This window comes from Hemitrygon akajei, chromosome 13 (assembly GCF_048418815.1).
Source record: "Hemitrygon akajei chromosome 13, sHemAka1.3, whole genome shotgun sequence".
Taxonomy (NCBI): domain Eukaryota; kingdom Metazoa; phylum Chordata; class Chondrichthyes; order Myliobatiformes; family Dasyatidae; genus Hemitrygon; species Hemitrygon akajei.
In genome coordinates this window covers 6,056,310-6,069,949 of record NC_133136.1, presented here as the reverse complement: position 1 = coordinate 6,069,949, position 13,640 = coordinate 6,056,310, and the positions used below count along the sequence as shown (strand labels likewise).

At 41.6% G+C, this 13,640-nt stretch overlaps 2 protein-coding genes across 2 annotated transcripts in view; one reads left to right on the top strand and one right to left on the bottom strand.

Moving 5' to 3' along the window:
• cfap53 (cilia and flagella associated protein 53) overlaps positions 1-2,067 on the top strand; it is a 39,825-nt gene extending 37,758 nt beyond the window's left edge. The window contains exon 8 of the mRNA XM_073064076.1: positions 1,826-2,067. Coding sequence (XP_072920177.1) covers positions 1,826-2,051 — 226 coding nt within the window. The 3' untranslated portion in view covers positions 2,052-2,067. The remainder of the gene's footprint in view (positions 1-1,825) is intronic.
• ska1 (spindle and kinetochore associated complex subunit 1) overlaps positions 1-13,640 on the bottom strand; it is an 86,939-nt gene that overhangs the window by 70,115 nt on the left and 3,184 nt on the right. The window lies entirely within an intron of this gene.

The following is a 13,640-nucleotide window of genomic DNA, read 5'->3' as shown; positions in this document are numbered from 1 at the left end:
ATCGATTACCCCTGTCACTGCACTGTAAACACTTTAAACTACTGTTATAATACTGTCTACATTGTAAATACATACTGGTATTTATGTATTTATGCACATTTTATTCCATATCTGTAATTTATTTTTACATAATTTATTCTTTATATAAGACTATAAGACATAGAAGCAGAATTAGGCCATTTGGCCCATTGAGTCTGCTCCACCATTCCATTATAGCTGATTTATTATCCCTCTTAACTCCATTCTCTTGCCTTCTCCCTTTCACCTTTGACACCCTTACTAATCAGGAACCTATCAACCGCTGCTTTAAATATACTAAATGACTTTCCCTCCACAGCCATCTGTGGCAATAAATTCCACATATTCACCCTCTGGCTATAGAAGTTTCTCTTCAACTCTCTTCTAGATGGATACTTTTGTATTCTGAGTCTGTGCCCTCTGGACAATTATTCAACAGCTGTTGAATCCAGAACAATTATTGAATTGTGTTGTGTTTTGTTGCATGCTACACCCTGACCAACACACCACATCAAATTCCTAATACAGATTAATGTATATGGTGAATAAAATTGATGCTTGAGAGAAGGTGCAGTGCTTTCTGAGGAGCTGCCTTTTTAGTGAAAGAGAAGTGGGTGCAGTGTGTTGGAATGACCAACAGATGGTGCCAAATGATTATTAGAAGGGTGAAATTTCATTGTATGATTCACAGCAACTTTCAATGCTGTAATTATTTAAAATTTACAAACTTTTTCTGAAATTGGTAGAAAGGTTCTACTGAAATAATGCACCAGATTGCATCAGGTCCCTAAAATTTGCATTACTCTAATTTATTTTGGTAGGAAAGAAGAGGGTCCTCCGGTCTTAGACACCTGAAAGGAATGGGAATTTCTGTATTCTGTACACAAATTCTAATTTCTGAGCTCTGTGCATTAGCCTTCATACTGGTATAATAAACATTCCTGGAACTCTTGTAGTTAATGATTGTAATTGTTCATTATCAGATGACACAAAGGTGGTTGGTGGTGTGGATAGTGTAGCCGGTTGTCATAGGGGGCCATCCCATCACATTTAACAACATGATGTTGGTGTTTGTCGGGCCCCATCTCCGAACCCTCTCCACTTTGTCCTCAGATGTATTCAGTGTCCCTTCCTGCTAGGTCCTCCCAGGATGGAGAAACCCAGTGATGTTATGTTGAAGTTGTATAAGACATTGCTGGGGCTTAATTTAGAGTGTTGTGTGCAGTTCTGGTCACCTACACATGGGAAAGATATAAATAAGTTTGAAAGAGTGCAGAGAAAATTTACAAGATGTTGTTAGGTCTTGAAGATCTGAGTTATAGGGAAAAGTTGAATAGGTTAGGCCTTTATTCCCTTGAGGCTAGGAGAATGAGGAGAGATTCGAAAGAGATAAAATTATGAGGGATTTAGATAGGGTAAATACAAGCAGGCTTTTTCCACTGAGGTTGGGTGAGACTAGAAGTACAGGTCATAGGTTAAGGGTGAAAGATGAAATATTTAAGGGAAACATGAGGGGGAAATTCTTCACTCAGAATATGGTAAGACCAGCTGCCAGCAGAACTGGTAGATGTGGGGTCGATTTCAATGTTTAAGAGAAGTTTGGATACATACCTAGATGGAAGGCGTATGGAGGGCTATGGTCCAAGTGCAGCTCGATGGTAGATTAATAGCTCAGCACGGAGCAGATGGACCAAAGGGCCTGTTTCTGTGCTGTAGTACTCTATGACTCAATATCTCCTCATAAGACATGCAATCGACGTACATGTGATAAATCTGAATCTGAATGAATATCATTGTTTGACTACAGGGCGAAACAAGAACGGAAAGCGAATCAGCAGGACCTCTTGGCTCAAATCAACTACCAAAAGGAACAGCGCGAGAGGGAGAAAGCAGAGAGACAGCGGGAAACTGAGGCAGCAAAACTGAAAGAGGTAACCTACCAGAGGAAACTTCAGGAAGCTCTTTCCAAACCTCTTACTGACTCTGAGAAAATTCACCCATGGAGGAGAAAACATTGTAGTGAAGTGTGTTAGATTCATGGATGGATGTCATGGTCCATTCGGCACGGACTAGGAGGGCCGGAATGGCCTGTTTCCGTGCTGTGATTGTTATATGGTTTATATGGTTTCATTTGATTTATAAGGGTATTTGAGTGGTATTTAATTCTTAGAAGAACATTTCTTTTAAAAAATTGTGTTAAGTAGTTAATGATGTTGCCGAGAATTTGTTACATGTTCCTGTGTAACTTTACTAGTTTAATTATAACTTTACTAATTAAAATATTGAGCCAGAAAGTTGTGCTTTCTTTAGTTTATGTTTCCTTTCACACTGGATAAGTATTTTTAGATTACCACCTACAGTATAACGACACACATTTTGTCCTCAGAGTTCTCAATTTCATTCAACATTAGCAATCACATTACATCATTGTCTTCCATCCTCCTAATCTTTTTAAAATATAAAAAAAGTTGTTGAATGTTGTTGATTTTTGTTGCATGTAGTGCCATGTAGTGGGGTGTATGGGGAATCCAGAGAGTTTAGCACATCTGGCGGAGGGGCTTCTTCTGTCCATCTGGGGCAACTTACTCCGCTTGTGGTCCTCACCACACACTCAGCTCTTGACTGTGGCTCCAAGTAACTGTTTGCATGAGACAGTGGCCACATCCTGGTACATTGCTTCAACAGACAGCTAAACCAGGTGAGGGTAGCCAGTGAGCCTTATGCCCCAGTGTGATAAGGACATGCCAGTCCTATTATGCAAAGTCAGCTCTGGTGGACTGGACAGATTAGATCTACAGTGAGATCCAGTTTCCAGGAAGGCAGTTCTGCAATGCTCCATGAAGAGCAAAGGGCATGATATGGCACAGAAGTCATGGTTATCCACTACAACCAAGGAAGATTACAGTTGTAATGCTTTATCGTACCACTGGACCCGGACTTCTGAGAGAGTGGACCTGCCCCAGTGCAATGACTTCTCCACTTTAAAAACTCTCCCACACAGGTTTCCTATCATCATTGGACATGATGAGCAACCATCAGTGTCAACACATCACAGCGAATTCCTAACCCATCCTTGATCTCACTTGCGTAACCTCCTAACTATTCAGACACAGTCAGTAAAGTTCCTTCTACCTGACCTGCATCATCACCTTAAAGAGTCCCAACATTCCGTACTTGCCTCTTCCCCTTTTGTACCAGGTGATGTATTCCACAACATCAATAGAATTGCTTCTACTTCCACAGGAGCCTAAAGAAATTTGACATGTTCACTTCGACCCTTGCCAATTTTTATTGATGCCCCAAAGAAAGCAGATCACCAGAATCTGCTTCAAAACCCCTCTAGGAGTTTCAGCCTGATCTACTAATTTCCAAAATTGGGCAGGGATTAGACTATATGACCATAAGGCATAGGAACAAATCCAGGCCATTGAGTCTGCTTCACCATTCCATCATGGCTGATTTGTTATCCTTCTCAACCCCATTCTCCTATCTTCTCCCCATTACCTATGGCACCATTACTAAACAAGAAGTTAGTATAACAACCATTGTCTTCTTTTGCAAGGCTTGATGCCAGCCTTTGGAGTGAATATCATTGATGCCCATTGAGTGCAGTTCTAAAGGATTCATTGGTGCCTCCCTTTGTCAGATACTACCTCAGTGTCATTGACAAGCATTTACACCACATCTCTGAAATTTAAGTCTTTTGTCCATATTTTAACCAAGATTCGGAACTGAGTAATCCATGCCAAATCAAAACAGTGTATCTGTTGGTTTGCTATTGATCAGTAAATGCCTCTTGACAGCACTCCTCCTCAAATTCAAAGTAAATTTATTATCAAAGCACATACACATCACCATATACAACCCCGAGATTCATCTTCTTGCAGGCATTCATAGTAAATTAAAAAAAAACAACAACAAAGAGCAAAATAATAATAATAAATATCAAGAACATGAGATGACCAGGGTGTTTGGGTCCATCATCAGGGCCCCCACCACCACCTAGGACATGCTTTCTTCTTGCTGCTGCCTCTGGGAAAAAGATACAGGGGCCTCAGGACTCACACCACCAGGTTAGGAACAGTTATTACCACTCAACCATCAGGCTATTGAACCAATGGGGAGAACTTCACTCGCACCATCTCGGAAGTGTTCCCACAACCTATGGACTCACTTTCAAACACTCTTCAGCTGATGTTCAAAATATATATTGCTTATTTATTTATTGTTGTTATTTTTCTTTTTGTATTTGCGTAGTTTGATGTATTTTGCACACTAGTCTTCCCTGTTGGTGTGGTCTTTGATTGATTCCATTATGGTTATTGTATTTATTGAGAAAATGAATCTCAGGATTGATTATGGTGACATATATGTACTTTGATAATAAATTTACTTTGAACTTTTCAAGAGTCCTTGAAAGTGACTCCATAGGTTGTGGAAACAGTTTAGTGAGAAGGAAGATGTTAATTCCATTCTACGGATAAGACCAGAAACACAGGAGATTCTGCAAAAGCTGGAAATCCAGAGCAACAGACACAAAATACTGGAGAAACTTAGCAGGTCAGGCAGTGTCGATGGAAAGGAATAAACAGACTAAGACTTCCTGTTTATTCATTTCCATAGATGCTGCCTGACCCTGAGTTCCTCCAGTATTTTGTGTTTTGCTCAAGATTCAAGATAGTTCCATGTCATTTCCCAGTGCACAGATATAAAAGAGAATGAAATAATTGTTACTCTGAATCTGATTCAACATAAAAAATACATCAAGAGAAAGAACTCAATAAAAAAAATCACAATAAATATAAATACATAGTATAGTTTATATATATATAGATTGATTGTCCAAGTGATGCTAGGCACAGGAGTGTCTGTACATAAGGTGACTGACAGGAAATGATAGAGTAATGGTGGTTGGGGGTGTGGAGGAGTTGGTTAGTGAGTGGAGATGCTGATCACCTTACTGCTTTGGGAAAGTTAACTGTTTTTGAGTTTGGTGGTCCTGGTGTGGAGGCTACTGTACATAGCCGCCTCTCTGATGGAGTGGGACAAACAGTCCATGAGCAGGATGGGTAGGATCCTTCATGATGTTACTGGTCCTTTTCTAGCACCTTTCTGTATATATGCCCTTAATGGTGGGTAGGCTGGTGCCAGTGATACATTGGGCAGTTTTGACTAGCTATTGTAGAGCCTTTCTGTCTGCTGTCATGCAGTTTCTGTACTGTGTTAGGATGCTTGTTACTGTGCATTTGTAGAATGATGTGAGTAGAATCTCCTGTATTCATAATTAGCATTATTCAATCACTTTTCATAACTACAAATGCTCCCTTTGCTTTTTTTTGATATCCTTTTCCCTTCTCTGCATCTGAAAACAAATTTGATTTTTAACTCTTTCTAGTTCTCTTGGAAGGAAACCAATGTGAAATCTTGACATCAAGGAGATACTTAATAAAGTGGCCACCGAAAGTGTTTCTGTGCGTTTGTATTTGTGATGAGGGGCCTCGGTCTGAAAAGTCATTTCTTTTTTCCTTTCCATAGATGCTGCCTGACCTGCTGAGTTTCTCCAGTGTTTAGTGTGTGTAACATTTTAAAATGCCATTTCTGTTCCTCTCTCTACAAATATTGCAGTATATGCTTAGTATTTCCAGCAATTTGTTTCAGATTTCCATCACCTGCAGCATTTTGCTAGTGTACTCTCCAATGAGATCTTTTTGATTGGATAGCATTTCCTCTCCGAAGACTAAGTTACTGACCAAGTCTTGTAATGCTTTACTTTGATTAAAAATACCCCCTTGCAAAAATATGTTTATGTATTTTCTGTGGTGAATTGTTTTAATTTACATTTGGTGGCCACTTTAAGTACCCTCTGTACCTAATAAAGTGATCACTGAGTGTACGTCCATGATCTTCTGCTGCTGTAGCCATCCGCTTCAAGTTTTGACGTGTTGCGTGTTCACAGATGCTTTTCTGCACACCACTGTTGTAACGTGTGGTTATTTGAGTTACTCTTGCCTTCCTGTCAGCTTGATCCAGTCTGGCCATTCTCCTCTGACCCCTCTCATTAACAGAACTGCCACTCACTGGATGTTTTGTTTTGGTTTTTTGCACTATTCTCTGTAAACTCTAGAGACTGTTGTGCACGAAAATCCTAGGAGATCAGCAGTTTCTGAGATACTCAAACCACCCCATCAATCATTCCACTGTCAAAGTCATTCTGATGTTTGTTCCAAACAACAAATGATCCCCTGCATGCTGTTATGTTTTGAATTGCTGCCACATGATTGGCTACCATATATTTGCATTAATGAGCAGGTGAACACTGAGTGAATATTAAACTGCAGTATTAATAATTTAATGGGTTGGCATATAAATTAGTTCATAGAACTCCTGGTACATCAACGAATTTCAATTTCCTATGATTCATCAGGCTGCTAATTAACTACACGAATGATACACTGATTAATGTAGGTAATAACAATCCTGTGAACTACCCTGGATGTTCATTTTGCACCTCATTGTTAAGTATATCCCAACCATTCTGTTACATTTTGGTAAATATAACAAGACAGCATCATTAGAAATTGAAATTCACTGATATACCATAAGAGTATGTAGGAGCAGCATTAGGCCATTTGGCCCATTCAGTCTGGTCTGCCATTTATTGTTCCTCTCAACCCATTCTCCTGCCTTCACCCCAAAACCTTTGATGCCCCGATTAATCAAGCACCTGTCAATTTTCACTTTCCCAGAAGCTTATGAACTAATTTATTCTTCACCTATTGTTAATGTTGCAATTTCATATAAATTAAAATTTCCTATAAAGTCACTGACTCATAGGGGTGCAAGGGTTCCTCAAACCTAACATTACTTCTCAGGCAACAATTGTTCATTGACTTGCCATGAACATAAGATCATAAGACACTGGAGCAGAATTAAGCCATTGAGTCTGTCTGCCATTTGCCACTCCACCCCATTCTCTTGCCTTCCCACCGTAACCCTTCACACCCTGATTTATCAAGAATCTATCAGCCTCCACCTTGAATAAACCCAAAGACCTAGTCTTCACAGTAGCCTGTAGCAACAAATTCCACAGATTCACCACTCTCTGGCTAAAGAAATTACTCCTCATTTCTAATCTAAATGGACGTCCCTCTATTCTAAGGTTGTGTACTATGGTCCTAGACTCCCCACAGGGATTATCCAAACCTATGTACAAAATAAAAGAATTTCCAGAACAGAAAATTCAACTTTCTACCCATGCTAACTCTCAAGTAAGTTTTCTTAGATCTATTAATCTGCCATTTACCCTTTCTATTTTAAACATATTTGTTCCATTTTCTTTTTACATCTACAGTGGATTCTTCTGCACAATTTCTAAAAACCATTCCATAAAGGTTATAATATTAAGGTTTCTACTTGTCCCTTCACAGAACATAAAACATTATAGCATAGTACAGGCCCTTTGACCCACAATGTTGTGCCAACCTTTTAACTCACTCTGAGATCAACCTAATCCTTCCATCCTACATAGCCTTCCACTTTTCTATAATTCATATGCCTGTCAAAGGCTCTTTTGAATCTCCCTTATGTATCTGCCTTTACCAACACCCCTGCAGTGCATTGCACCATTCTGTGTAAAAGAAAACTTACCATAGAACACTACAGCACAGGCCCTTCAGCCCTCTATGTTGTGCTGACCCATATAATCCTTTAAAAAAAAGTACTAAACCCATACTATCCCATAACCCTCTATTTTTCTTTCATCCATGTGCCTGTCCAAGAGGCTCTTAAATACCCCTAATGTTTTAGCCTCCACCACCATCCCTGGCAAGTCATTCCAGGCACTCACAACCCTCTGTGTAAAAAAAAAAAAATTTACTCCTGATGTCTCCCCTAAACTTCCCTCCCTTAATTTTGTACATATGCCCTCTGGTGTTTGCTATCGGTGCCCTGGGAAACAGGTACTGACTATCCACCCTATCTATGCCTTTCATAATCTTGTAGACCTCTATCAAGTCCCCTCTCATTCTTCTACACTCCAAAGAGAAAAGTCCCAGCTCTGCTAACCTTGCTTCATATGACTTGTTCTCCAAACCAGGCAACATCCTGGTAAATCTCATCTGCACCCTCTCCATAGCTTCCACATCCTTCCTATAATGAAGTGACCAGAATTGAACACAATACTCTTAAGTGCGGTCTCACCAGTGATTTGTAGAGTTGCAACATGACCTCTCTACTCTTGAACTCAAGCCCCCTGTTAATGAAGCCTAGCATCCCATAGGCCTTCTTAACTACCCTATCAACCTGTGCAACAACCTTGAGAGATGTATGGTCCCTTTATTCATCCACACTCTTAAGTAACTGACCATTAATCCTGTACTCAGTCTTCTGGTTTGTCCTTCCAAAATGCATCACCTCACACTTATCGGGATTGAACTCCATCTGCCATTTTTCTGCCCAAATCTGCAGACTGTCTATATTCTCTTGTAACCTTCGACAACCTGAAGCTCCATCCACTACTCCTCCAAACCTCTGATCTCCCCCCTATACTTTCCTCCAATCACTTTCAGATTATGCTCCCTCATATTAACTATTTCTGCTCTGGTTGTCCACTAGATCTATGCCTCTCATCATCTTGTACACCTTTATTAAGTCATCTCTCAACATCCTTTGCTCCAAAGAGAAAACCCCTGGCTTCAGGTTTAACTTGTCAGTGGTTGAACTTGGAGCAACTCATGTCCTAAGGTAACTAAGTCACTGTAAGGAAATGAGGAAAAGATAATCCCAGATATCTGTCCTTGTCTCATCACAGTTAGTAATACCACTGCATGTGTGTTTGTACAAGTTACACACAGTCTGTGGGGAACCATGTTATGCATGTATAGAATTCCCAACTGGAGTCTCCTCTCCTTTTACCCTGTCCCTGCTAACATCACCTCCTCCCCATGCTTTGGTGACTACTATGCCAATTGAGAACATTCAAGATGGACTTGGAGGTGGACCAGACTTGGTAAGTTGGTAAATTGGTTCATTATTATCACATGTATTGAGGTACAGTTAATATCTTGTCTTGCATGCTGTCCATACAGATCAAAGAATTACAACAGTACATCCAGGTAGTGGTGCTGGTGGTGGTTGTCCATCGTATCCAAGAACAGTGCAGGAGAGTTTTTAAAGTGTAAAGCTAGTGTAATTGGGTCATTTCCACTCTCTCAATCTCAGAAGTCCAAGTCCAGTGGTACAAACAAGCATCACAAACTGGGGTCGTCCTTGGTTGCGATGGATTACCCTCATGTCTAATGTGCCTTGTCATGCCCTTTGCTCTCCACAGAGTGTTGCAGGAACTGCCTTCCTGGCCATTGGGTCTCACTGTAGATCTCAACTGCCGAGACTGCTGGAGCTTATTTCACATGCTAGGACAGGTATGTCCCTACCTCACTGGGTATGAGGCTGCCTGTCGAAGTTGTGTATCAGATTGTGGCCACTGTTGCGTGCAAACAGTTACTTAGATCCACAGGTGACAGCTTAGTGTCTGGTGGGGACCAAAGGTGAGTGAGCTGACTAGAATGAACATGACACACCCCTTCACTACTCCTGAACACCCCTTACATCCTACTGAGGTAGTACAAGGTGAAAAAAAAAGTTCAAAATAAGATGTAATAGCTTGCGGAAATGTTAACAAAATGGCATTTTTGCCTGTAACCAAATGGAACATGTATTGTAGCAGAGTGCTTTGCTATGAGTGTCCATGCAACATTATACTGATGGACCCTGACTACATGACAAACTGCAGAAAGACAAGCAGATGCCTTACAGGAAGAATGCCTAATACACTGATGAAGCAGACCAATAAAATGCACCCTGTCCTTGAACTGAGCCAACATTTAGAGATAATGGAGAGACTTCTCTGTAGATTGTCACCTTGCCGTAGTGGAGAAGCTTGTGTGGTCCTGAGATGCCGAGAGTGATGCCTTACCCATGGTGGTAAGGTCGAGGGTGAGGTCCCTGACAAAGAACAATCCAACAAAGACCTCAATGGTGGAACAGGCGGACAAAGTTACTTCAGACTCAACGGCTGTGAAGGCGGATGAAGGCTGCAACAAATCCATCAGCTCCAATCTTCATGGTTTCCATGCCATTGGAATCAGTTGGTTGATTTGTGAAGTATCGTGTGTTTCTTGGATTGCAACATCAAGTACATGTTAAACAAATACATGCACAGGCGTCTGTGGAAACGGAATGAAGACCATCATCCTCGACCTCGAGGGATCGCCACGATGACGTCGATAATGGAGAGACTATGCTCTGTTTTTTCAAAGCCACCACCAGCTCATGTGCGGTGCTAGTTTTTCCTTGCAGCAAGTAAAATAAACGTGCTTATGATTAATCCACTCACAGTTAATTGTTGTTTGTTATAAGTAGCAGCAAGAAGGTGCTCAACAAGCTACGGAGAAAGCACAGTGCAGGTAGACCATAAGATGGACGGTAGATTGTGAAATCAAGGGTCCATTTTATTTTACTAGGGATCTGTTCAATGGTCTGATAACAGTGGGTTAGAAGCTGTCCTGGAGCCTGATGGTACATGCTTTCAGGCTTTTGTATCTTCTACTTTACTTACTTTATTGTCACCAAACCATTGATACTAGAGCGTACAATCATCACAGTGATATTTGTTTCTGCGCTTTGTGCTCCCTGAAGTACAAATCGAAGTAAATATAATAAAAAATTTAATTATAAATCATAATTAGAAAATAGAAAAGGGAAAGTACGGTAGTGCAAGTCAGGTCCAGATCCAGGTCAGGATCCGTTCAGCAGTCTTATCACAGTTGGAAAGAAGCTGTTCCCAAATATGGCCGTACGAATCTTCATGCTCCTGATCCTTCTCCCGGAGGGAAGTGGGACAAAAAGTGTGTTGGCTGGGTGGGTCTTGTCCTTGATTATCCTGGCCGTACTGCTCTGACAGCGTGTGGTGTAAAGTGAGTCCAAGGACGTAAGATTGGTTTGTGTGATGTGCTGAGCTATGTTCACGATCTTCTGCAGCTCCTTCCGGTCTTGGACAGGACAACTTCCATACCAGGTTGTGATGCACCCTAGGAGAATGCTTTCTACGATGCACCTATAAAAATTAGTGAGGGTTTTAGGGGACAGGCCAAATTTCTTCAGCTTTCTCAGGAAGTAAAGGCACTGGTGGGCTTTCTTGGCAGTGGACTCTGCTTGGTTAGACCAAGTCAGGTCATTTGTGATATTCACCCCAAGGAACTTAAAGCTTTTGACCTGTTCCACCTGCACACCGCCGATGTAGATGGGGTCGTGCGGTCCACTACTCCTTCTGAAGTCAACAACCAATTCTATATGATGGGTGGGGCGGGGGAAGAGAAGAAAGAATATCTGAGGTAAGGTGGGCTCTTTGATTATGTTGGCTGTTTTACTGAGGCAGTGAGAAGTACTGACAAAGTCCATGGGGAGGCTTATGTCCATGATATGTGAGCTGTATTCACAACTCTGCAGTTTGGTGTGGTCACATGCAGGGTTGTTGCCATGGTGCATCCAGATTGGATGCTTCCCATGGTGCATCAATAAAAATGGGTTTACCTCTAGTTTACATTGTACTTTGAGTACAGGCCCAGAGCCATCAAATGCTCCCCATGAGCCTCCTCTGGACACCCCAGACCAAGGCTTGCACAGTGAATAGCAGGGACCTGGACAGTGATGTAGACAGAGAGTTAGGGTAAAAGAACAATGTTACATGAAAATGTCACCATGGGTAGACAGGGTGGTGAAGGACGCGTTTTGCACACTTGTCTTCATCAGTCAGGACACCGAGTATAAGAGTTTGGACATCGTGTCTCACTGGTGAGACTACACTTGGGGAGTAGTTCTGGTCACACAGCAAAGGGAAGGATGTCATGAAACTAGAAAGAGAGCAGAGAATATTCACAAAGATAAACACAAGAGATTCTACAGCTGTTGCAAATCAAGAGTACTTACGGTACTTAATTAATTAAGCCACTGGGTCATAGGCTGCTGTGCAGCTCCTCAGAGTCATCTGTCCTGGCCATTTGAAGACCCTTCCTTTCCCAGGGATGAGTTTTGAGCTTCTGTTGGTATTTCTGTAGCTCTGGGCTTTTAGGGGGACGGGGCTGCTAGTTCCATGCCCAACCCTCTTCCCTTCACAGCCGGGTGGGTTCAGCATCGTTCACGGCAGAGTTGCAAATTCAGAACAACACACACAAAATGCTGGAGGAACTCAGCAGGTCAGGTAGCATCTATGGAGAGGAATAAACGGTCCATGCTTCAGGCTGAGACCCTTCATCAGGTCTGGAAGGGGAAAGAAGCCAGAATAAGAAGGAGGGAGGGATGAGAAGTTTGTGTAGCCTCCAACCTGACAACATGAACATTGATTTCTCTAACTTCTGTAATTTCACCTCCTTCCCACTTCTCTCTTTTTACATTCCCCAATCTATCTTTCCTCACTTTCCCATCACCTCCCTCTGATGCCCTTCCTCCTTCTCTCTCTCTCCCATGGTCCATTCTCCTCTTCTATCAGATTCTTTCTCCTCCAGGCCTTTACCGTTTCACTTCCCAGCTTCTTATTTCATCCACCGATAACCTGCTAGCTTGTACCGTCCTGACGAAGGGTCTCGGCCCGAAACGTCGACAGAGTTTCTCCACATAGATGCTGCCTGGCCTGCTGTGTTCCACCAGCATTTTGTGTGTGTAGCTTGTACTCCTTCCTGCCTCTCCACCTTCTTATTCCCCTTTCTTCATTGGGACTCAGCCTGAAACAAAGACTCCACACATGCTGCCTAACCTGCTGAGTTCCTCCAGCATTTTCTACTTTTGTTTCAGATTTTCCAGCGTCAGTAGTTTTTGTTTTATTTTTTGGATGGAAAGGTGTAATGAGCTCTTCGGGCCTGTGTGGGGCACCCAAGAGCATTGGGCACCACCATCTGAAGAGCACCTGAATTAGTTTATCGTTGTTTAACGAGAGTCCTTAATCATTTAGAGTTCCTTGTGTTTTTCTTGAGTACATTGTTCTTTGTAATGAATCTCCTGATGCCTTCTGTTTGTTTGTTAAGTTTATTTTGATAGGCTCGGGGATTCTGCGTTACTTTGTTTATTTAAGTGGATGCTTGATTAGTACTAATCGCAGGGTCCAAGAAGAATGATACTTTTTGCTGTGTCGCTCGACTGAGCCACCAATGTTATCAGAATCAGATTTAATATCATAATTTCACAATGATGTGAAATTTGTTGTTATGTAGCAGCAGTACATTTCAATGCATAATAATAATTTTGGAATTATATTGAATAAATTTTTGTCGCTGTCCTACATTTCCGAGTTCTGTCATTCCTCTGCAGTCATTACCCACTCACCCTGTAACAAAAAGGAACGTGATTTTGTTGTCCCAAACTCCTCCTGAGTTTTCTCACCGGTTACTTTCAGCAATAATGGTCTTTGGCCTTATGATAATTAAGAAATAGGATCCTCATGGTTGTAATGGTTGGACATTGACAAACCTAAGTGGTCTTGAGAGCTAGAGGGAGGGTTGAGGTTACAGGGGTGAGATAGATCAGCTAGTTGAGTGGTGACACAACAACAACAACCATGCACTCAGTGTCAG